The sequence below is a fragment of the Gossypium hirsutum genome, chromosome D05, assembly GCF_007990345.1.
Source record: "Gossypium hirsutum isolate 1008001.06 chromosome D05, Gossypium_hirsutum_v2.1, whole genome shotgun sequence".
NCBI classification, from domain to species: Eukaryota; Viridiplantae; Streptophyta; class Magnoliopsida; order Malvales; family Malvaceae; genus Gossypium; species Gossypium hirsutum.
Window position 1 is genome coordinate 18,311,132 of NC_053441.1, and position 25,629 is coordinate 18,336,760.

The window sequence follows — 25,629 nt, forward strand, 5'->3', positions numbered from 1 at the left end:
GCATAAAAATTTGCTTTTAAAATTAAATTCACTGTTCATAACAACACTGTCCACCTGCGCAACTATCACTAATTTAATTATAACTTCAGTTACAAAACTCAAAATTTAAATCCGTAAATTTTCCGTGAAACTAGACTCATATTCCTACTTACCATAAAATTTTCAGAATTTTTGACTTACCACATTAGTACAGTTTATTCATTAAAGTATCCCCTGTTTCACAGCTCGACAGATCTGACCTCTTGGCGCTAAAAATCAAATATCTAATTGTACAGAATTCATATAAGGTTACCATTAATTTATTTTGAAAATAGACTCACTAAGGAATCTAAACATATAAATTATGACCTATAATTATTTCTGTAAAATTTATAATGATTTTCTAAAGTTAGAACAGGGGACTTCAAAAACCATTCTGACCCTGTCTCACTAAAATTTAAATATCTCAAAATATAAAATTCATTTGCCTACACCGTTTCTTTCATGTAAAAATAGACTTGATAAGATTTAATTATATATATCATTCACCCTCTAATTCCATTTCTACTATTTATGGTGATTTTTCACATTCACGTCACTGCTGCTGTCAAAGAAACTGCTTCTTTGAATTAGTTACCATTTAAACATACATAACTCCAAAACATATTCTTTAATAACTACTTCAATAGCTAACATTAGCCATATCATTTGGACATGCTCAAAATGATTAAGACTCTATACATGCCATAGTTTAAACATTTTGAAAAGCACATAATACCGAGATGGTTATGATAGTGTGATACGAGCTCCGACGGTCCACTATTCGATCAAGTTCAAATCACTATAAAACAAAGGAAAGAAAGAGATGTGTAAGCTATAAATAGCTTAGTAAGTTACATGTAAACAATAATTACTCAATTAATAATTAACACTTTTAACATATAACTAATCAAAACATTTCTTAGCAATTTCAATCACTTACACATACACAATCTTACCAATTCACTTGCATATACATTTTCACACTTAACATTTCATATTCACTTTAATTCATTATTAATCCCGTTGAACACTTGGAATATACACGGATACGTATAGATTTAGCACATAAGTGCCACACTGATATGTAGCCGAAGCTACCACTGATATGTAGCCGAAGCTACCACTGGATGTAGCCAAAGCTACCACTGAAATGTAGCCGAAGCTACCACTGATCAATAACACTGGAAATGTCCACGGGTCTGCTCACACAAGCTGTCAGGTGTCTGCAACACATGCTAGATCACCCAGCACCCGGGACTCACTGTAACACTGTAACACTGGTCTCTAGTGACATGTCACTTGTATCCAATTCTATTCCTAAGTTCAACCGGGAATTTACACTTAACACTTTATTTTCAACACTTTATCACTTAAATAATTCATGAACAACTTTCCTTCCACATTCAATATTAATTCACAAATCAAATATAATTCACAATTTATACAAATATAACTATTATTTACATATAACTTACCTCGGATGCAAAACGACTATTTTTGTAATTTAGTCGATAACTTTCTCTTTTCCCCGATCACTTGCACTATTTCTTCTTTCTTGATCTATATTAACACAATTTAATACATTTTATCAATATTCCATTCAAATACAATTCATACACAACATTTTGACACATTTACATTTTTCCCCATAACTTTTCAAAAATTCCACTTTTGTCCCTAAGCTCGTAAAAATAAAATTCTCTAAATTCTTAAATTTCAAACTTCACTAAATCATATTTCATGCTCATAACGGGCCTCAATTTCACAAAATCACAACTTTATGCACACTTTACCATCTTTCACAATTTAGCCCTTTTTCAACATTTTTCATTGAAATTCATCTAGTAAAACTTGTAATTAATACTTCAAACATTCATTATCTAACATCACTAATCAATTTACAATTATATCATGAATGGGTCAATTTTTAAACTTTAATTTCATTTAAATTAAATGGTAGAAACATGAAATTCAAGCTTCAATAAGCATAAAAATACGAAAATAATTAAAAACGGGGCAAGAAATCACTTACAATTGAGCTTAGGAAAATCAAAACCCTTAACTATGGTAACCTGAAACTTTCGGCAGCAAGCTTCTGATTTTTTTGAAGAAGATGGACACTTATTTTCTCTTTATTTTGTCTTTTACCCAATTTGGACAAAAATGCCCTTGACCCATTACTTAGATATTTTTCTAGAAATACCCTTTTGTGTCCATAACACTAATTTATGGTCTAATTGCCACATAAACACTTCCAATTTCATGCAATAATTCAATTAAGTCATTTAATCACTAATTAGATACACTTTGCATTTTTCTCAATTTAGTCCTAAAAATTCAATTAAGCACTAAAGCATTAAAATTTCCTATCCATATTTTCACACAATATTTCAATCAATCAGTAACTAATAAAAATTTATAAAATTAAACTATTTCACTTCGGATTTGTGGTTACGAAACCACTATTCCGATTAGGCCCTATTTCGGGCTATCACAATTCTCCCCCCCTTAGGGATTTTCGTCCCCGAAAATCTTACCAGTGAATAAGTTGGGATACTGTTTCCTCATAGCCTCCTCGGTTTCCCATGTTGCCTCTTCCACCCCATGTCGTTGCCATAACACTTTCACTAAAGCAATTTCTTTGTTTCTCAACTGTTTCACTTCTCGTGCCAAGATTCGAATCGGTTCTTCTTCGTATGTCATATCCGATCGAATTTCCACTTCAATCGATGAAATCACATGTGATGGGTTCGATCGATATCGCCTCAACATAGAAACATGAAACACATTATGAATTCTTTCCAATTCCGGTGGTAAAGACAATCGATAAGCCATTGGACCAATTCTTTCTATCACTTCATACGGACCAATAAATCTTGGACTTAATTTGCCTTTACGGCCAAATCTCAAAATTTTCTTCCATGGAGACACTTTCAAAAATACTTTATCTCCCACTTGAAACTCAATCTCTTTTCTTTTCAAGTCCGCATACGACTTCTGTCGATCCGATGCAGCTTTCAAACAATCACGGATTATCTTCACTTTTTCTTCGGTTTCTTTTACCAAATCGACTCCATGTAACTGATTTTCATTAAGTTCAGTCCAAGATAATGGAGTCCGACACTTTTGTCCATACAACGCTTCATAAGGTGCCATTTTTATGCTTGACTGATAACTATTATTATAAGCAAATTCCACCAAAGGTAAATATCTTTCCCAATTACCTTCAAATTCCAATACACAACATCTCAACATGTCTTCGAGTATTTGAATTACTCTTTCAGACTGTCCATCGGTTTGGGGATGGAATGCTGTACTAAAATTCAATTTAGTACCCAATGCCTCTTGTAATTTCTTCCAAAACCTTGAAGTAAATCGTGGATCTCTATCAGATATAATAGACATAGGTACACCATGTAATCGGACTATCTCAGCAATATACAATTCAGCTAACTTGTCAAGTGAAAAACTCATTCGCACAGGAATGAAATGAGCCGACTTAGTCAATCGATCAACTATAACCCAAATTGAGTCTTTCTTTTTCGGTGACAATGGCAATCCAGAAACAAAATCCATAGTAATTCTATCCCATTTTCACTCGGGCACCATAATAGGTTGAAGTAATCCTGAAGGTACTTGGTGTTCAGCTTTTACTTGTTGGCACACTAAACACTTTGTCACATACTCGGAGATATCCCGTTTCATACCCGACCACCAACAAAATTTCTTCAAATCATTGTACATTTTTACACTACCGGGGTGAACTGCCAAATGATTATCATGTGCTTCTTGCAAAATTTTCTGAATTAAATCAACATTTTTCGGAACACATATTCTATCACGAAACATTAAACATCCATCTGAATCAATCTGAAAATCAGAATTATTGTCCACTTCACACTGAGTCTTTCTTCTTTGCAATTCATTATCCACTTTCTGAGCCTCACAAATTTCTTGAAGAAACAATGGTCTAGCTTTTAACTCTGCAAACAATGATCCATCTTCAATCAATATTAATCTCGTATTCAAAGCTCTCAAAGCAAAGAGAGACTTTCTGCTCAAAGCATCAGCAACTATATTAGCTTTTCCCGGATGATAATCTATCACAAGTTCATAATCTTTCAACAATTCCAACCATCTTCTTTGCCGCAAATTCAGATCTTTTTGTGTCATAACATATTTCAAACTTTTATGATCTGTAAAAACACGACATTTCTCACCATATAAATAATGACGCCAAATCTTCAAAGCAAAGACAATAGCAGCCAACTCTAAATCATGGGTAGGATAATTTCGTTCATGCGGTTTCAATTGTCGAGAAGCATACGCTATCACCTTTCCTTCTTGCATCAATACACATCCAAGCCCATTTAGTGACGCGTCACTATAAACAACAAATTCCTTTCCTGACTCAGGTTGCACTAACACTGGTGCCTCAGTTAAACACTTCTTTAATTTCTCAAAACTTTGTTGACACTCCTCGGTCCATTCGAACTTAACATCTTTTTGCAACAATTTTGTCATCGGTGAAGCTATCATCGAAAAACCTTCTACAAATCGACGATAATATCTGGCTAAGCCCAGAAAACTCCTAACTTCAGATACATTTCTTGGAGGCTTCCACTCAACTATTGCCGATATCTTATTCGGATCCACTCGAATGCCATCTCCCGAGACAATATGCCCCAAAAATCCAACTTCACTAAGCCAAAATTCACTTTTGCTAAATTTAGCAAACAATTTCTTTTCTCGCAGCGTTTGTAGCACAATTCTTAAATGTTCAGCATGCTCGGCTTCACTTCGGGAATAAATAAGAATATCATCTATAAATACCACAACAAATTTATCCAAATAGGGCCGGAAAATTCGATTCATCAAATCCATAAAAATAGCTGGAGCATTAGTCAGACCAAAAGGCATTACAAGAAATTCATAGTGGCCATATCGGGTTCTGAAAGCAGTCTTTGGCACATCTGACTCTTTAACCCTCAATTGATAATATCCGAATCTCAAATCAATTTTGGAAAACACTGTGGCATCCTTTAACTGATCAAACAAGTCATCTATTCGGGGTAATGGATACTTATTCTTCACTGTCACTTTGTTAAGTTGACGATAATCAATACACAATCTCAATGTCCCATCCTTTTTCTTCACAAATAGCACGGGAGCACCCCACGGAGAGTAACTTGGTCTAACAAATCCTTTATCTGTCAGCTCTTGTAATTGCACTTTTAATTCTTTTAATTCAGTTGGTGCCATTCTGTAGGGAGCAATCGATATTGGAGCAGTACCTGGCATTACTTCAATACCAAACTCTACTTCTCTAATCGGAGGCAAACCTGGCAACTCTTCTGGGAACACATCTACATATTCACATACCACTGGCACTGATTCGATCTTTATTTCAGACACTTTTGTGTTCAACACATAAGCAAGATATGCTTCACAACCATTTTTCAAACATTTCTGAGCAGACATGGCAGAAATCACAATTGGCATCACATTTGACTTATCTGTTTCAACCCGAAGAACTGTACCACTACCACACTTCAACTCAAGAATTTTCTGACTGCAATCTATCTTGGCCTTATGTAATGTCAACCAATCCATTCCCAAAATAACATCAAATTCATCAAATGGCAACAACATTAAGTTGGCAGGGAAACACTGACCTTGTATAATCAAAGGACAATTTTTGCATATTTTATCAACTATCATATGTTTGCCTAAAGGATTCGACACTTTAACCACATACTCAGTCAATTCAACACACAAATTCTTATCAGACACTAAATTCATGCATACATACGAGTGAGTAGAACCAGGATCAATTAATGCAAGAACATTAGTGTCGTAAAGAGAAAATATACCAGTGATCACATCAGGAGAAGATGCTTCCTCTCTAGCTCGGATGGCATAAGCTCTTGCTGGAGCTCCCACTTCAGATCTTACAGTCGTGTCTTTTGTTACGCCTCTACCACTAGTTCCAATCCCCACATTTCTCTGTGGTCTTCCTCTAGTAGTCACACTGCTCGATCTCACATTCTGAAACTTTTCTATCTCTTCTCTTTCCGGACAATCTTTCACAAAATGATCTTGAGATCCACATTTAAAACAAGCTCGGCTGATTAAATAACATTCCCCCAAATGTCATTTTCCACAATGTTGACATTCCGATCTAGTAGGTTTAACACTACCTGTACTTGCCATAGAAGTTGCCTGAGCTTTAGAACCTGAATATTGTCTTCCTCGATCTCTTTGAAAATTCACACTAGAAACATTCGATTGAGTATTCATTTCTTTAAACTTCTTCGCTTGAGACTGAAATGGCTTGCCCATTGATCTTTTTCTTTCATCTCTTGCTTCACTTTCCACCTTTCTTTTCTCTTTGCTCAATTCTTCAGCCTTGATAGCTCTTTCAACTAGTACCACTAACTCTTTAATTTCAAGAATTCCCACTAGCAATCGGATATCCTCGTTTAATCCATCTTCAAACCTTTTACACAATGTAGCTTCATTAGATACACACTCTTGGGCATACTTGCTTAATTTGACAAATTCTCGCTCATATTCGGCTACCGTCATGCGCCCTTGTTTCAATTCAAGAAACTCTTTTCTCTTTTGATCAATGAAACGCTGACTCACATACTTCTTCCGGAATTCTTCTTGAAAGAAGTCCCATGTAACTTTCTCTTTAGGCACCACTGACACTAAAGTTTTCCACCAATTATAAGCCGAATCCCTCAGCAATGAGATAGCACATTTGAGACTTTCTTCTGGAGTACAAGATAATTCATCCAACACTCTGATAGTATTATCAAGCCAGAACTCTGCTCTTTCAGGATCATCATTTACATTAGCTCGGAACTCTTCGGCTCCATACTTTCGAATTTTGTCCACTGGAGGCTTTGACAATTTTAACACTTCAGTTTGTTGAGGAGCTATGGGAACAGCTTGAGGAATAGGAGGGGGCGGAGGAGGTTGAGCATTAGGATTAGTTCTAACAAACTCAGTGTACCAATTGTTCATCATTTGGAGAAAAGCTTCTCGAGCCTCATCTCCTTGACCCTGAGTCTCGAATCGACTTTCAACAGGCACATTACTTTGAGCATCATCAGCTGTATCTCGGGTAGAATCCATTACTATAAAAAAACATTTTAAGATGTCAGGAGTCGTCACACTATCATTATTCAATTATGGCATGTATAGATAGTCTATTACACTCGCTACGTTAGTCCGAGAATCGACTAAACCGTAGCTCTGATACCACTAAATGTAACACCCCTTACCCGAGACCGTCTCCGGAATCGAGTACGAGATGTCATCCAATTTAACTTACCGATTCGGAGCATAAAAATTTGCTTTTAAAATTAAATTCACTGTTCATAACAACACTGTCCACCTGCGCAACTGTCACTAATTTAATTATAACTTGAGTTACAAAACTCAAAATTTAAATCCGTAAATTTTCCGTGAAACTAGACTCATATTCCTACTTACCATAAAATTTTCAGAATTTTTGACTTACCACATTAGTACAGTTTATTCATTAAAGTATCCCCTGTTTCACAGCTCGACAGATCTAACCTCTTGGCGCTAAAAATCAAATATCTAATTGTACAGAATTCATATAAGGTTACCATTAATTTATTTTGAAAATAGACTCACTAAGGAATCTAAAAATATAAATTATGACCTATAATTATTTCTGTACAATTTATAATGATTTTCTAAAGTTAGAACAGGGGACTTCAAAAACCATTCTGACCCTGTCTCACTAAAATTTAAATATCTCAAAATATAAAATTCCTTTGCCTACACCGTTTCTTTCATGTAAAAATAGACTTGATAAGATTTAATTATATATATCATTCACCCTCTAATTCCATTTCTACTATTTATGGTGATTTTTCACATTCACGTCACTGCTGCTGTCAAAGAAACTGCTTTTTTGAATTAGTTACCATATAAACATACATAACTCCAAAACATATTCTTTAATAACTACTTCAATAGCTAACATTAGCCATATCATTTGGACATGCTCAAAATGATTAAGACTCTATACATGCCATAGTTTAAACATTTTGAAAAGCACATAATACCGAGATGGTTATGATAGTGTGATACGAGCTCCGACGGTCCACTATTCGATCAAGTTCAAATCACTATAAAACAAAGGAAAGAAAGAGATGTGTAAGCTATAAATAGCTTAGTAAGTTACATGTAAACAATAATTACTCAATTAATAATTAACACTTTTAACATATAACTAATCAAAACATTTCTTAGCAATTTCAATCACTTACACATACACAATCTTACCAATTCACTTGCATATACATTTTCACACTTAACATTTCATATTCACTTTAATTCATTATTAATCCCGTTGAACACTTGGAATATACACGGATACGTAGAGATTTAGCACATAAGTGCCACACTGATATGTAACCGAAGCTACCACTGATATGTAGCCGAAGCTACCACTGGATGTAGCCAAAGCTACCACTGAAATGTAGTCGAAGCTACCACTGATCAATAACACTGGAAATGTCCACGGGTCTGCTCACACAAGCTGTCAGGTGTCTGCAACACATGCTAGATCACCCAGCACCCGGGACTCACTGTAACACTGTAACACTGGTCTCTAGTGACATGTCACTTGTATCCAATTCTATTCCTAAGTTCAACCGGGAATTTACACTTAACACTTTATTTTCAACACTTTATCACTTAAATAATTCATGAACAACTTTCCTTCCACATTCAATATTAATTCACATATCAAATATAATTCACAATTTATACAAATATAACTATTATTTACATATAACTTACCTCGGATGCAAAACGACTATTTTTGTAATTTAGTCGATAACTTTCTCTTTTCCCCGATCACTTGCACTATTTCTTCTTTCTTGATCTATATTAACACAATTTAATACATTTTATCAATATTCCATTCAAATACAATTCATACACAACATTTTGACACATTTACATTTTTCCCCATAACTTTTCAAAAATTCCACTTTTGTCCCTAAGCTCGTAAAAATAAAATTCTCTAAATTCTTAAATTTCAAACTTCACTAAATCATATTTCATGCTCATAACGGGCCTCAATTTCACAAAATCACAACTTTATGCACACTTTACCATCTTTCACAATTTAGCCCTTTTTCAACATTTTTCATTGAAATTCATCTAGTAAAACTTGTAATTAACACTTCAAACATTCATTATCTAACATCACTAATCAATTTACAATTATATCATGAATGGGTCAATTTTTAAACTTTAATTTCATTTAAATTAAATGGTAGAAACATGAAATTCAAGCTTCAATAAGCATAAAAATACGAAAATAATTAAAAACGGGGCAAGAAATCACTTACAATTGAGCTTAGGAAAATCAAAACCCTTAACTATGGTAACCTGAAACTTTCGGCAGCAAGCTTCTGATTTTTTTGAAGAAGATGGACACTTATTTTCTCTTTATTTTGTCTTTTACCCAATTTGGACAAAAATGCCCTTGACCCATTACTTAGATATTTTTCTAGAAATACCCTTTTGTGTCCATAACACTAATTTATGGTCTAATTGCCACATAAACACTTCCAATTTCATGCAATAATTCAATTAAGTCATTTAATCACTAATTAGACACACTTTGTATTTTTCTCAATTTAGTCCTAAAAATTCAATTAAGCACTAAAGCATTAAAATTTCCTATCCATATTTTCACACAATATTTCAATCAATCAGTAACTAATAAAAATTTATAAAATTAAACTATTTCACTTCGGATTTGTGTTTACGAAACCACTATTCCGATTAGGCCCTATTTCGGGCTATCACACATAAAATATTATTATCCAATGTAGGTTGAAGGACACATCGAGCAATAGTATTTGCAAGTAAATACTGATCATTTCCTAGTTGAATACTTTCAAAATGAATAGACTGGCTCAGGAATTCTGCTTCAAGCATGCATCAAGGATTCAAGATGCATGCATGGCTTCCCATCATGAGAAAAATCTTTCTCGGATTTTATTCCCTATGCAAAGACTAAGTAACAAAATTCAAAATCATACATGCATTAGTGTCCTCTTGTCACATTGCAATATATCACTGCCTTGGCTGCATTCCATTAATACAGTCATTGATTTTTCACGTTTGTTTTATTTAAGGAACTCTAAACGTCGTGGGTCTTGCATTCTATATAGTACCATTCATTCATCATATCAAACTGAATTTGTAGTGATTGTTTTAGGGTATAATTCTACTCATCATTTTGCCACGTAAGACATCCAAATTGACATTTGGACTGCTACGTAGGACCCCGTTAAGGAAGTAACGGGGCTAACGGTAGAGTGACCACTTCGTAATAAAACAAAAACGTGACTGAAACGTAAAATTTCAAACATAAGTGATTAAAATATAATCTGAAACAAACAAAAGTGGGTAGTTTTATAGTTTATCCAATTAAAATATATTCATGATAATGCTCCTATTTCTCTAAGGCAAACTTATTTTTATGCAGATAATTTTATTCATGATAAGTTCTATGTATTTTGGATAATGACCATTATTAAAAGTAATGTTGGGAAGAAACCGAACAACCGAAACAAAGCGAAAGCACAACCGGTGTTGTTTCTCTCCTTATAACTCCTGTCAAAAATTATGGCAAGCACAATAGCACAAGATATGTTCTCTAGCAACCTTAATCAACCACAAATCAACTAATGCAACCACAACAAAAATAAATAGAGACACCGGTATTTTTACGTGGAAAACCCCTCTAAATCAAGGGTAAAAACCACGGGACTTTAGAGTCCGATAAAGAGTTCTACTATCATCAAATGTTCAACTACAAGATCACAATAACAAGCCTACAACAAGCATTCAACTACGACAAGGCTAACAATATGTAATCTTTAGCAAAAGAGAGAAAAATGAGAGAACATCACCAAAAACGTAGCTGCAAAAAAATGGGTATTTCCATGCTACAAGACTCGGATGAAAAATCCGACCGTACAAAGTCAAGAACACCTTATCGCCTAGCTGCTGTCCAAAAATCAGCTCAATCGAACCACGGATGAACCTTAGATCGAAGAGTTGATCACTGCTGCACCAAACTTGAAAAACTGAAATTTTCTTCTCTCTTTCTCTCTGTTTTAATTTGAGATTTTTTTTTTGTTTTTGGCTCTACTAAAATTTCTGCCTAACACCCGTTAAAAACCCCCAAAATGGCTTTTGACAAAACCAAAAAAGAGACAATAAAATGTGGCAGAAATTATGGGTTTCCCACATAGTGGGACCCATACCCAACAAATCTCCCCCTCCAACTATGTGGGGAATGCCTCCATGCCGGAGGTCAAACAACATGCTTCAAACTTTCCTCTTGGTAAGGCCTTCGTCAACATATCAGCACCATTATCATTAGTGTGTATCTTCTCAAGGTCTAACAGCTTAGCTTCAAGAACATCTCGTATCCAATGGTACCTCACATCAATATGCTTAGATCTAGCATGAAAAGTTGAGTTCTTACCAAGATGAATAGCACTCTGGCTATCACAATACAGGACATACTTCTCCTGAGTAAAACCAAGCTCATGCACAAACTTCTTCATCCAAAGCATCTCCTTACACGCTTCAGTTGCTGCAATGAACTCTGATTCGGTGGTGGACAATGCAACACACTTTTGCAGTCTCGATTGCCATGCCACAGCTCCCCCTGCATAAGTGATTAAGTAACCTGAAGTAGATCTCCTCGAGTCAATGTCTCCGGCCATGTCTGAATCTGTATACCCAACAAGAACAGGTTTCTCATTGCCGAAACAAAGTTTCATGTTGGAAGTGCCACGAAGATATCTCATAATCCACTTAACTGCATTCCAATGCTCTCTGCCTGGATTAGAAAGAAACCGACTAACTGTACCAACGGCATAAGCCAAGTCTGGTCTCGTGCAAACCATTGCGTACATCAAACTACCCACGGCTGAAGAGTAAGGAATTTTCTGCATCTCTTCCTTCTCCTTTTCTGTGGAAGGACTATGCTTAACACTCAATCTAAAGTGCATAGCAAAGGGAGTATTCACCGCTTTAGCTTTGTCCATACTAAACCTTTGAAGTACTTTCTCAATGTACCTCTCTTGTGATAACCATAATTTCTTGGCCTTTCTATCACGTGTCAGTCTTATGCCAAAAATTTGCTTTGCTGGCCCCAAATCCTTCATTGCAAAGGATTTACTCAACTCTTGTTTCAACTTCTCAATTCTAGAAGCATTCTGACCAACAATAAGCATATCATCAACATAGAGCAAAAGAATAATAAAATCATCACCAGAGAATCTCTTAACAAACACGCAATGATCAGAAGTAGTCTTCTTGTAGCCTTGCTCCCCCATAACAGACTCAAACTTCTTGTACCATTGCCTTGGAGCTTGCTTCAAACCATACAAGCTCTTCTTCAATCTGCACACATAGTCCTCTTTCCCTTGTGCAACAAAACCCTCTGGCTGCTCCATGTAAAGCTCTTCTTCCAAGTCACCATGAAGAAAAGCAGTTTTCACATCCATTTGTTCAACCTCTAGGTCATAACAAGCTACCAAACTCAGTATAGTTCTGATAGAGGACATCTTCACAACCGGAGAAAATATTTCTTTAAAATCAACCCCTTTTTTCTGAGTATAACCCTTGACGACCAATCTAGCTTTGTATCGTGGAGATGAAGACTTCTCTTCTTGCTTCAACCTGTAAATCCACCGATTATTCAAAGCTCTTTTGCCCTTAGGCAGTTTCACCAATTCAAAAGTATGGTTCTCATGCAAGGATTGAAGTTCGTCTTTCATCGCTTCAACCCACTGATCTTTGCATTCACTCTCCATAGCCTCTTCATAACATTCAGGTTCTCCCCCGTCAGTCAAAAGAACATATTCATCAGGAGAATACCTGACAGAAGATCGTCGATCTCTGGAAGACCTTCGAAGTGGAACTGCTGGTGGAGCTATAGGTGCTTGTTGTTGATCATTCACAACATCATCCATGGGAGTATCAAAGTCACCTATAGTCTGATGGTTACCACTAACATCACCATGCACATCATTCTGGATAGGATCTGGTGAAGAGTCTAGGGGAACCGGATTCACATCGATCAAGTCACCACTACCTTGTGAATCCACTTTCTCCGTCTTATCAATGTCATCAATGGTCTGATCCTCAATGAAGACAACATCTCTGCTTCTCACGAGTTTCTTCTGAACTGGATCATAGAGTCTATAACCAAACTCACCATCTAGACCATAACCAATAAAAATGCATTGTCGAGCCTTGGCATCCAACTTGGATCTTTCATCCTTTGGAACATGAACAAATGTTTTACAACCGAACACACGTAGGTGATCATATGACACGTCTTTACCAAACCAAACTCTATCTGGCACATCACCTTTCAAAGGAACACTAGGAGACAGATTTATCACATGTGTCACTGTATTCAAAGCTTCAGCCCAAAATGATCTTGGTAACTTTGCATCTGACAACAAACATCTGACTCTCTCAATCAATGTTCGGTTCATTCTTTCAGCTAACCCATTTAACTGTGGAGTCTTTGGTGGTGTTCTCTGATGTCTGATTCCCTGTCGCAGACAATACTCATGAAACGACCCTGTGTACTCGCCACCATTATCAGTACGAATGCACTTCAACTTTTTCCCAGTTTCCCTTTCAACTGATGCTTGAAACTGTTTAAACACCTCAAAGACTTGATTTTTAGACTTCAAAGTGTAAACCCATAGCTTTCTTGAACAATCATCAATGAAAGTCACAAATTAAAGTGCACCACCATGTGATCTTACTTTTATCGGACCACAAACATCTGAATGGACCAACTCTAGCAACTCTGATTTCCTATGAGGAGGATGGCTTCTAAATGAAACTCTTTTCTACTTTCCTACTAGACAATGAGCACAATTCTTCAGTGTAGCATTCTTTAAACCCGAAAGTTGATTCTTCTTCGCTAAACAGCTAAGCCCCTTCTCACTCATGTGACTGAGTCGTTTATGCCACAACTCAGTTGAGTTGTCATTCAGTGTCACATTCACCGTCTCTCGAGAAGTCAAATCTTGCATCAAGTACAAATTTGAGCTCTTCTTTCCTCGAGCCACAACCAATGAGCCTTTAGTCAGCTTCCACTGCCCTTCACTGAAGGTGTTACAGAATCCCTCATCATCAAGCTTTCCTGCAGAAACCAAATTCAAACGGACATCCGGTGCATGTCTGACATCCTTGAGAGTTAACTTTGTTCCATTGTTACTTACCAAGCTAACATCTCCCATACCAATAACCGAAACCAAACCATCATTACCCATCTTCAATACCCCAAAATTACCAGGAGTATAAGATGTGAAGAATTCCTTCCTCGACGTGACATGAAGTGATGCACCAGTATCAATCACCCAACTAGTCTCGTCGCATGCTAGGTTGACCAAATTCTCATCACAAATAACTAACAGATCTTCACGAGTAACAGTAGCAACACGCTCGGATTTTTTATCGTCATTCCGATCGTGTTTATCACCACCACCTTTGTTCTCTTTCTTCCACTTGAAGCAATATTTCTTGATATGACCTTTCTTACCACAATGATGACACTCAAGATTCTTGTATCTCGATCTTGACTTGCTTCGGCTTTTATCTCTACCCTTTCCATCTTTGTCTCTGTTTCTCCCACTGTTCTCGATAACCAACACCTCGGACTGTGATGTAGAACCCTGAGATCTTCTTCTAACCTCTTCATTCAACACACCACTCTTAGCCAAATCCAAAGTAATAATACCCTGTGGGGCAGAATTAATGAGTGAGACTCGAAAGGTCTCCCAAGAGTCTGGTAGAGTAGCAAGCAACCAAAATCCTAAAATCTCGTCATCAAATTTGACACCCATACCAAGCAACTGATTCATCATACTCTGAAATTCACTAACATGGTCAGCTATAGACATTCCTTCTTTATATTTCAGCGCCATCATTTTCTTCAGCAAAAACAACTTGTTATTGCCCGACCTCGAAGCATACAAGCTTTCAAGCTTCTCCCACAATGTTCGAGCATGTGTCTCCTGATCAATGTGGTTGTAAACATTTTCTTCAACAAATTGCCGAATAAAGCCACACACTTGTTGATGCTCAAATTCCCATTCTTCATCACTTTTCGAATCGGGTTTTTGAGTAGTAAAGACCGGAAGATGCAAAGCCTTCACAAACAACAAGTCCTTCATTTTATTCCGCCAAAGTTGATAATTTGTGCCATTCAACATAATCATCTTGCTCGTATTAATTTCCATAATTATCTGACACAATAACCAAGCTCTGGTACCAGTTTGTTGGGAAGAAACCGAACAACCGAAACAAAGCGAAAGCACAACCTGTGTTCTTTCTCTCCTTATAACTCCTGTCAAAAATTATGGCAAGCACAATAGCACAAGATATGTTCTCTAGCAACCTTAATCAACCACAAATCAACTAATGCAACCACAACAAAAATAAATAGAGACACCGGTATTTTTACGTGGAAAACCCCTCTAAATCAAGGGTAAAAACCACGGGACTTTAGAGTCCGATAAAGAGTTCCACTATCATCAAATGTTCAACTACAAGATCACAATAACAAGCCTACAACAAGCATTCAACTACGACAAGGCTAACAATATGTAATCTTTAGCAAAAGAGAGAAAAATGAGAGAACATCACCAAAAACGTAGCTGCTGAAAAATGGGTATTTCCACGCTACAAGACTCGGATGAAAAATCCGACCGTACAAAGTCAAGAACACCTTATCGCCTAGCTGCTGTCCAAAAATCAGCTCAATCGAACCACGGATGAACCTTCGATCGAAGAGTTGATCACTGCTGCACCAAACTTGAAAAACTGAAATTTTCTTCTCTCTTTCTCTCTGTTTTAATTTGAGATTTTTTTTTTTGGCTCTACTAAAATTTTTGCCCAACACCCGTTAAAAACCCCCAAAATGGCTTTTGACAAAACCAAAAAAGAGACAATAAAATGTGGCAGAAATTATGGGTTTCCCACATAGTGGGACCCATACCCAACAAGTAAGAGATTTAGGAATGGATGTATAAGCTTATAACTAAGCATGTTGATTTGGATTTTTGGTTTCTCTTGTTTTTTTATCCAACTATTAATGAAATGCTTTTTACCTTAAGAAAATTAAGAGTATATCAACTGTGCAGTCCGTAAAGCAGTGCCTGCATTTTGTAAAACATAGCATTTTATGTTAGATTTTTAATTTTCAATAATCAAATACAGTTATTTTGATGTAACGACCTTCTCAACTTTTAAATAAGAGGTATAAATGCATTTTACATGTTTGGACTCACATCTTTCTGCGATAATAACAATATTGATGTCAACCAAACTAAGATTCAACGAGGTGATTAAAAAAATTTCAGGTGTATAAAAAATGGTTAAATCCATTCTTCAAACCATCGCTCAATTTTAAATTGGTCTATAAATTTTAACATATTTTTATTCAGCTGTCAAAGTATTAAATATTATATCAATTGAGTCATTTCTCTAGTTTAACTGTCAATTTAGACATTAAACGCCCATTTGGATCTTATGTGGGTCATGGAGTATGTTTAAAACATGTAACACTAATTGTAAAGGCACACTCATATATATATCAAATGTATAAAAAAAATGTCTAAGGATTTTTTTTTCTTATTACAATATATCCAAGTTGTTCATGTAAATAATTTAATCCACGTCTGTCTAAACTAGTGGCAAAGTTAGTAGAAGACCTAACCAATACATACTAATACGTATATAACTCAATTTAAATATTTTAAAATTTGAAAACCAATTAAAAACCTAGACTATAATTTAGAGGTATATAATACAATCAATAATAATAAAACAACGGTACGAAAAGCATATAGGATATATATTATAGCAAGTGGGCAAAAGCTAAGCATGTCTGGATTAAGTTCATGTACGGAATTATTAAAGATGTGCAATGTATCAGTCGTAAAAGATTTTGGCTATAGATTTTCGCTACATTATCAACTTGCTGGACCCTATTCACACACACGTATGGATAGAGTTGAAGAACATTCAATTTTGATTTTCATGAGAGGCGCGACTTTTGGGAGCTGCTGTAACAACGCCAAGATAACGTATCAGCATCAAATTAATAGCCGTCAATAATGAATTTCTTCCTTCATCAACAACTTGTTCTCTATATTGGATAAGCCAATTGTTAAGCTCGAGATCATCTTTATTTTTATTTTTTCAAAAAAAAAGGTTGAAAAATACCAATTTTAGTTTTATCAACAAGTTTCTTTTTAGTTAAATTAACAATAAAATGGTATGGTTATTATTAGTTTGATTTGAGTTTGGAAAATAAGCAGTCAACCTCAATATGAAAAATAGCAATAGGAATAGGTGGAGGGCGGGATCCACGACCACATTGTGTGGTGGGGCAGCAATGCAGTTGCAATTCTGGGACGTACACCTCCAGATATTTTCTTCTCAACATGGCTGCTTGTTTGCTTGATGTGAGATTTCGCGCCTCGCCGCATTATTATATATAGACCCCAATTTATATTTGATTTTCATTCTTGAATTATTGATTTTTGTTAATTTATTGTATATAAATGGATGCAATTTAATGATAAATTTTAGCATTGTTACCTAACTTCTGAATTCTTGCTAATTATAATGATCAAAGCCTATTAATTGAATTATTTGATATAAAAAGTAGATGAGATAAAAAGAGAAAAGAAGAAAAAGATATAATGTATTAGCTGTTGGTCATATTTGATATGGAATGTGAGGGTTGCTTAATACATATATCCAATCATCATGGATGGGGGGGGGGACAGTGTGTGGGAAATATTGGTATGTAATAAAAGAGTAGTTCCAGCTGGAGGTATCTCCGAAAGTACATGAATTATTGGGTGGGCTTTAGGATTATTTATAATTTGAGGTAAATAGATGAGGGGGATCTTGACAACTCTTACTTACAGCCAATCGATTACATGGTGCATAGGCATACAATTGAATTTGAATGTGGGCTCACTCTCATCATCCTCTCTTTTTTCTTTTTATAATTTTTGTTCCAAACGCTTTGATCAATATTTGATATGACAAGCTCTTTTTTTTTGGTTGAAGATTCAATGGCAAAGGCGAGTCCACATAAAATCAGAGTCTAAATCTATGATTTTATAGATCATATTGGTGTTTGTAATTGTCAAGGGTCGTTTTCGTGAGTTTTGGCCTGTCATCCATTACCCATTACCCATTACCCATTTTCCATAACCCCGCTTCCTTTCTCTTGTCTTCTTCACCACACCCTTTTTTATTAATGCTGCAGAAAAACAAAGGGGAAGGGGATGGGGGGATTTGAAGGAAGGGGCAATGCGCATGTGTTGGTAGCTACAACAACGATTGATGATTGGCATTCACAAATGGTGCGGCCCAGACTTCCGATCCCCAGTCCCACTCAAACTCGTGCCAATCCTTAAACTATAATAAGTGTACCCAAAACATCTGCCAGTTCAAAAGTTTAATCTAAAGTGAAATCCTTAATAAATAATAATAATAAAGTAGACACTGCTTTTCTTTATTATCGATTTCCAAACATTGATTTCTCCAAGGATTTTTACCAACACTTGTTTTCACGTCAACTATTATATTCAAAGTGACGTATTCAATCTTTTCTCTTTGTAATAGATGTGAAGGACAATCAATGATAGACAAGTCTTCTTGATATTACTGCTACTAATCATAAATTTAACTCATTCTAAATGACACCAAAAAAGAAAAAGAGCCGATATAAAGTTAAAAGGCTAAATTTGTTATTTTAAAAAAAATGTTAAACAAATGAAAGGAAAGTAAAGATTATTATAATTACTTTTTTTTTAAATTCTATTTTTTATATAAAATAATTTATGAAAAATGATTAAGGGGATGGGAAAATTTTTTTTACATAATTATCCTTTACTCTTGTTTTCAACATTCTCCTCATAAAAAAAATGGAGTAATTCAAAGGAAAATACTCTCCTTGACTTAGTAAAAAGATTCATCCAAAGAAGAGAAATGTGCTTATTTTCCCTCACTTTCCTATCTTTTAATCTAATCCAAATACAAGAGTAGTCTTGTAGATTTTCACAACATGTTATTCGGGTGGTATATAATACCCAAATTTAATATTATATATTTAAAAATTAAATTTTTAAAGGTATATTGATGTTTGAGCCTTTTAAAATATTTATTCTGAAATTATAAATTTCGGTAACACTTTTTATCTAAACCTCATTCATTAGTATTATTTTTATTTTTTAATCAAGTAGGTATATTTATGTTAACTGATCAATTAAGTTATACCTTTTTGAAGTCGAGACATTAATTCTTTAATGCTTACTTAAAAAGATATGGTGTTTTCTCTATTTTGGCAACCTCACAATAAATTATTGTTTAACAATTAGAATTTTTAAAAATTTAAATAGCAGTACATTTTTTAACTCCTCCAATTTTGTGTAGCTCTATTCATGGTTTAGGTAACCCACTCGTTATAGGTTTGGGCAGAATGTTTTGCCTTTGTTAAATAAATTGCAAAAATATTTTTATTTAAATTTCATTGTAAAAATGTATAAAATTATATATTTTAATTTTTAAATAATGAAATGAGCTATTTGAAATTATTGGATTAAACTGTGCTCCAATTTGAACATTTTCTAAATCATAAACTAACCTATCTCAACTCATGAACATCTTTAATTTCAATCTCCTTTTATCACTGTTCTTGACTTCACCCGTGTATTATAATCTCAAACTCAGATTTAGTGACGGGCAATTCGATGGGCACGTAAGCATAATAGGTGGGCAGAAACTGATGTGATGAAGGCCTATCACACCTGGGGGAACATTGTCACTAGCATCCTCTTAATTCTTCCTATGTAATGGTACGGCCATGGTGAAGCATCCTCAAATGCTTGATTTGTCACTTCATAAAATTAGAACAACACATCCCGAATTTCCTCTCAACATTTATTTCTACCTCCAAATGCAGAAGCCCAACAATATCCTAAGCTTTAAGAAGATTTATTTTTGTCTTGTATTCACCTATATTCAGTAGTCTTGGAAAATCAAGTTAAATTAAATCTTTAAACGAGATGCAAAGCTCTATTATTGTTGTTCTATAACTTAAGAGACATTGATGACTATGACATGATTATAACTTAAAAGGAACAAATATTACTTGTAATAATCATGGCAAGAAAACGCATTCCACCCATACAGACACACGAACACATCCGCTTGTTAAATATGAATGAAAAGCTAAAAGTTACCGTGCCAGGATACGAATTTGAAAAGAGTTAATTTATAAGTAAATCCGAATTACATAAGTTTTCACTATAACGCAACCTCATTAGGCTTTTATACTTCCACTAAATAATATCTTTCCAATTAGATATTTGAAATCTATTGGGTTTACAATATCAGAACGATTGGGCCTGAGGCCAAGACTTAAGCTATGGGTAGACAATAGGCATATATGCCGGGACCGATGAGTCGTTTTAACTTGCCAAATTTATGGTGAAATTTTAGAAAGCAAAGGAAACAAGAACCAGTGTGCATTATCAACACTAAAAAGAAGACCCCTTCATTCCAACTAAAGTGAAAATTATCATGCTATCATAAGATTCTTGGGTGCAACAACACAAATGCATGATCGATAATTCAATAGTTATCAATTGTAAACCGTAAAATATAGACATAGCTGAAAATTGGTTGAATGACAATCACTTGATCTTTGTGAAAATTGGATGAGGGCAAACGAATACCTAATATGGTTAAGGCAAGTTTTAATGGCTGGGCAGTACAGAAAACACACTACCCAGCAGGCATTGTGAGTATCCTTATAATTCCAGCTGCTGTCCTAAAATGCACTTCAAAAGCTGCTTCTGGAAAACAAATGTTTATGTCCTTTCTCCATAAGAGTTCTCAAGGACTGGAACCCCTGGCCCATAAATCAATCGGCAACGTTCACTGAATGAGCTGATCATTCGGGACACCACTTCCTTAAAAAACATGGATGCCACCTGTTACACACACCAAAATATTAGGATGATCCAAGACTATTCAAGTTACCTCAGATAAAATTTTCCTTTTTTAAACCTATCTATTATAAAGCAATAAAATTAATAGTTAAAACTCTGTTGGTCCTTGGATATTTATATATTTGAAACCGAAAATATGCACTCTCAAGCAATAAAATGCTTTGAAACCCATCTAGCTGACAATATGGATGCAGTTATATTAAAAAAGAACAGAAGGGAAGAAGGTTCAGGTGGTTAACAAGAATCTAAAACAACTACTCAAGGGCTGGCAACATTTCATCAAAGGAGAAAAGAAATAATAAGTCAAAAAACAAACAGCAGAGTGATTGTTACACGCATACCACAAGAGGGAAAATCAAGTATTGGTAATGACCTATAAACGCCCTATGGCCTATTAGGACATTACCTGCCGATAGAGTGGTGACTGGAACTTAAAGTCCACAAGAAAGTAAAGGCTGCAACTTCCTGGGACTGGTCCAGGATTGAATTCCCAAATGTTTATCAAATGATCGAAAAGGCTACTTTGTGATGCAGTTGACTGCAAAAACATTATACAGGGTCAGATCATCAGTAAGGGAAAAAATTAAATTCATGGACAAAAAAAAAAGGGATCATCTATACAGACATGAGCCAAGTAATATCCTTTTTATAATTTACAAGTACAAAATAGTAGCCCGCAGATGCCATAGACAGGGACTAAGAAAAGACTCTTCGTATTATCCAGCCAAGAGGAAACCCTAGTTAAAAGCAATCAATATGAAGTAGCATGCCATTGCAATCCTAAGGAGCAAAAGAGATCACATACATACTCCACGAGCATACAGGTTAAACAAATAAAAATCCACTATAAGATAACTTGAAATGGTACCCAAAACATTCAGGCAAACTTTCGAGTTTGAGATTGTTTTGACTGGAAATAAGATGATTTCTTTCTAAGTTGAGGCTACATGGCAATGGATTCTAACTTCAATATTTTGGGAGAAGGGAGAGTGACAAAAACATGTGCTGCTGTCCAATGGCTTCATTCCAGTTTTGGTGAGGTTATGTTCAAAACATTAAGTATCATATCTCAATCATGCCCAGTTCACCCTAATCCAAAATTTGGCATCTGAATCCCCCTAAATGCATTGCATAGAGTTCACATAAGTTGCACCGGAAACATTCTCAGACAGGCAACCAATCTACATCAAGAACTACTCTATTCCGTAAATATATAGGACAATGAAGGCTTTAACAGTTTGCAAGTAGCATATCCAGAGAAAGACAATAGCATGCTCAATGTAAATGTTGTCACTCATCTTCAATTTCATGAAATGGCAAAGCATGCAAAAAGGTTTACAACTAAACAGCGTATTGAAATTCAACTCCATTCTCAAAGTATCTACCAAATAAAATGTGTTGTATTTAGCATATTGCAATATTTTCAAGCATCAAATATCCAATATCTTAATACAATAGACATCGCTAAGTAGATACCATCAGCTTACAGAACACATAAAAGCCAAGCAAAGAGAAAGCAGCAGTTTTAAATATAAGGGTGAAATTCACTGCTATTACCTTCACAAACTTTGGCCTGCTTAATTCTACATGAGAAACATAACTCTCAACCAGAAACTTAAAACCAATCTCTAATTCAGCATCAAACGATCCATCTGGATAGTGTTTAATTACGTCAGACCGCTGACACCAAGGAACAAATCCGTGATACAAATCAACAGCTGCGACCACATCAAATAATTGTTCTGGCGAATACCTAGTTATCAACAAAATCATCATAATCCAATAAGAAATCTAATGCTAATACTAACTTAAATCTCTTAACGGAAGTAAAACAAGCTTTATTCAAGAGAAGATTTTTTATAAAATTACCCCATGACGATCCTTTCCTCGTAAACTTTAGATAAAACACCGCCTTCTTCGCCGTCACCACAGCCTAAAAATTGTCTCCTTTGGAGAGTATAATGATTGAAAAAATAGTTTAATGGAACAATGGAATCCACCTTGCGAGAACCAAGTAACGGGTGAACCGACGGCATTTGGATACCGGAAATACTAGTAACCCATCGGATTTGACCGAAGTTCCCGGTCCGCCCTCCGTTCTTTGCGTGCCTAACAAACTGGTTAATCACATTTCTACGGGATATTACCGACCCGACCGCCTTTGAGGTCGATAAAAATGGCGGCATTGCAAGTTTCAGGAATTAGCCAATTAGGCACGAATTGAAACTGTTAGGTATAAAAAGATTGGGGGGTTAAAATCAATGATGAAGACTAATGTGTAGAAGGTATAGGAAATCTTTAAAAAAAAAAGGAAAAAAGGAAACCCTAAGTTGACAGGGAAAGAGGGAAAGAAAAGATACGTCGTTTAGAAGAACAAGGACAAGTTTACCATAGAAATTTCTTTGTTTGGGACATGGAGTGAGGTTCCTGGATATTCCCGGTTTCAATTTCCAATTTAAGGGTTGCGTGATAAGTTTCTAGATTAATATCATTTTTGGTTTCTCTGAAGGAAAAAAAAAACGAAAGAGAAAAACTAATATAAATTTTAATTTTCTCTAAATTTAAGAATTTGAGAATTTTCTCTAATTTTGATTTTGAAAATGATGCTGGCTATTAATTATTTCTAGATTTTTTTTTTATTTTTTTGAGGAATTTCTAGATTTTTTTATTATAAATTACATATGAAATGTGACGTAGATTATCAGGTCATGATATTTCAAAGAAATATAAAAAATTTAAAATGAAAATGATAAAATTAAAATAGTGAAAGTTAAATTATTAATATTATATCTTCGTTATCTATAATTTCACAGGCAAGGCGTGAAAGTTAGTTTTTTATAAACAAAAAAAAAAGAAAATCAAAGATTAGCCCTCAACCTCAATACCAAAGCCCATGGGCCATAAGGTCAAATGGCAGCTGATCTACAATTAGCTTAACCAAACCATAAAGCAGATTCCAAATTTACTTGTCCTTCCTTCTTTTTTGACAATGAATCTGTTCCACCTCCTCAACTTATAACAATATTCACACGCAACACACACTAAACGGTGTAAGTACGTACACGGAATCAAGAAATAATGATAAAACAATTTTGCTTAAGTGTAACAAATATATCACAAATGCGAATACGGTAATCACAACAATTGAACAAATTGTCTGAGTAATCGTAAAATAGAATCAAATCATTACAACACAAACATGCTAAAAATTAATATAATCTAAATTAAAGTCAAAAAACTAGACTAAAAATTTCAATGTATGATAAAATTGATATAATTGCGCATGACAAAACATATTTGTACTTAAATCTTAAAAGACAATACCATAGAGAAGAAGAATCATGACTCCCAAAAAATAATTAATTTTTATCAATAGTGAAATAAATGTACTTGCAAACGATCCTGGTCCAAATTAGTTCTTATGTTATTGAAACAAAAATCGAACGAAACTAATTCTACACTATTTAATTTCTCGATCCAAATTGAATAACAACTTAGTTAAGAAATAATAGAGAAACCCCAAATCCAATCGTTATCATCATGGCTACGGTTTACCTCAATAGTGCGATTAAAGCTTATGAGAGCTAATGTAATCACTAACTACTAATGCAAAATAATTTGGTGACGAGAATCGAGAGCATCACGACGCCAACTTATAACGTGTATGTTGGATGGAAGATCCGGAAGATATCACAATAAAAATTCTCCATCTTCTTATCGTATGGGTTTCTCATTTGTAGTGTCTTGGACTAAAGAGAAATTACTTGGGGTGACTTGGGAAATCCAATCAGTATGGAATGATATCAACTTTGTTAAGTTAGGATTGTAGGTATTTTTTCTTATTGTATTCCCTATATGTTTTCACTTTGTTCATAACAAAGATTTTGTCTTCTCATATTAAATAAATAAACGAACCATGGATTTTTGTTTTAACATTTTAATTAAAATCATGTTTGATTTTTATATATAATTTTTTATAGTTGTGGCAATACTAAAAAAACAAATAAGATCATAATTTAACTATTAAAATAATATCATTTACAATTTAAAAGAACCATATATGAAAACTGCAAAATAGGACACAGCAAACTATCTGCAACGCATTGCTCTACTTTACCCATTGTAGTTTCACTAAAAATTAGTATAAACCTTTTGTTACACTATGAAGATGATAACAAAGTATCCATTCTGAGTTCAAAAACTGCTATGGCAATAGTATGCACATATAGAAGGACAGGGTAGACCAAAATATTCTCAGATCAAAGTATCCATTCTGAGTTCAAAAACTGCTATGGCAATAGTATGCACATTTAGAAGGACAGGGTAGACCAAAATATTCTCAGATCATACCATCACTGCCTGTGCAAGTGTATAAATTTATATATCAACAATGCTTTAAATTTGAACCCTATAACTCCTCTTTCTGGCACTAAATACCAATGTCGGCCGCACTTGTTTATAT

General features: G+C 34.8%; 1 protein-coding gene across 2 annotated transcripts; it reads right to left on the reverse strand.

The window, feature by feature from the left end:
* Nucleotides 1-20,713: 20,713 nt before the first annotated feature.
* LOC107905570 (coenzyme Q-binding protein COQ10 homolog, mitochondrial) lies at nucleotides 20,714-24,345 on the reverse strand. 2 transcript variants are annotated; one of them, XM_016832251.2, is made up of 5 exons: nucleotides 24,045-24,345; nucleotides 23,037-23,393; nucleotides 22,725-22,920; nucleotides 21,574-21,705; nucleotides 20,714-21,149 (listed from the first exon to the last, which is right to left on the reverse strand). In XM_016832251.2, exons 2-5 carry the CDS (start codon nucleotides 23,351-23,353, stop codon nucleotides 21,027-21,029), a joined length of 768 nt encoding a protein of 255 aa, XP_016687740.1. In that variant the 5' UTR covers nucleotides 23,354-23,393; nucleotides 24,045-24,345; the 3' UTR covers nucleotides 20,714-21,026. The 2 variants fall into 2 exon arrangements, with proteins under 2 accessions (XP_016687740.1, XP_040950077.1); XM_041094143.1 differs by having other exon boundaries at nucleotides 23,037-24,272.
* Between the last annotated feature and the right edge of the window lie 1,284 nt (nucleotides 24,346-25,629).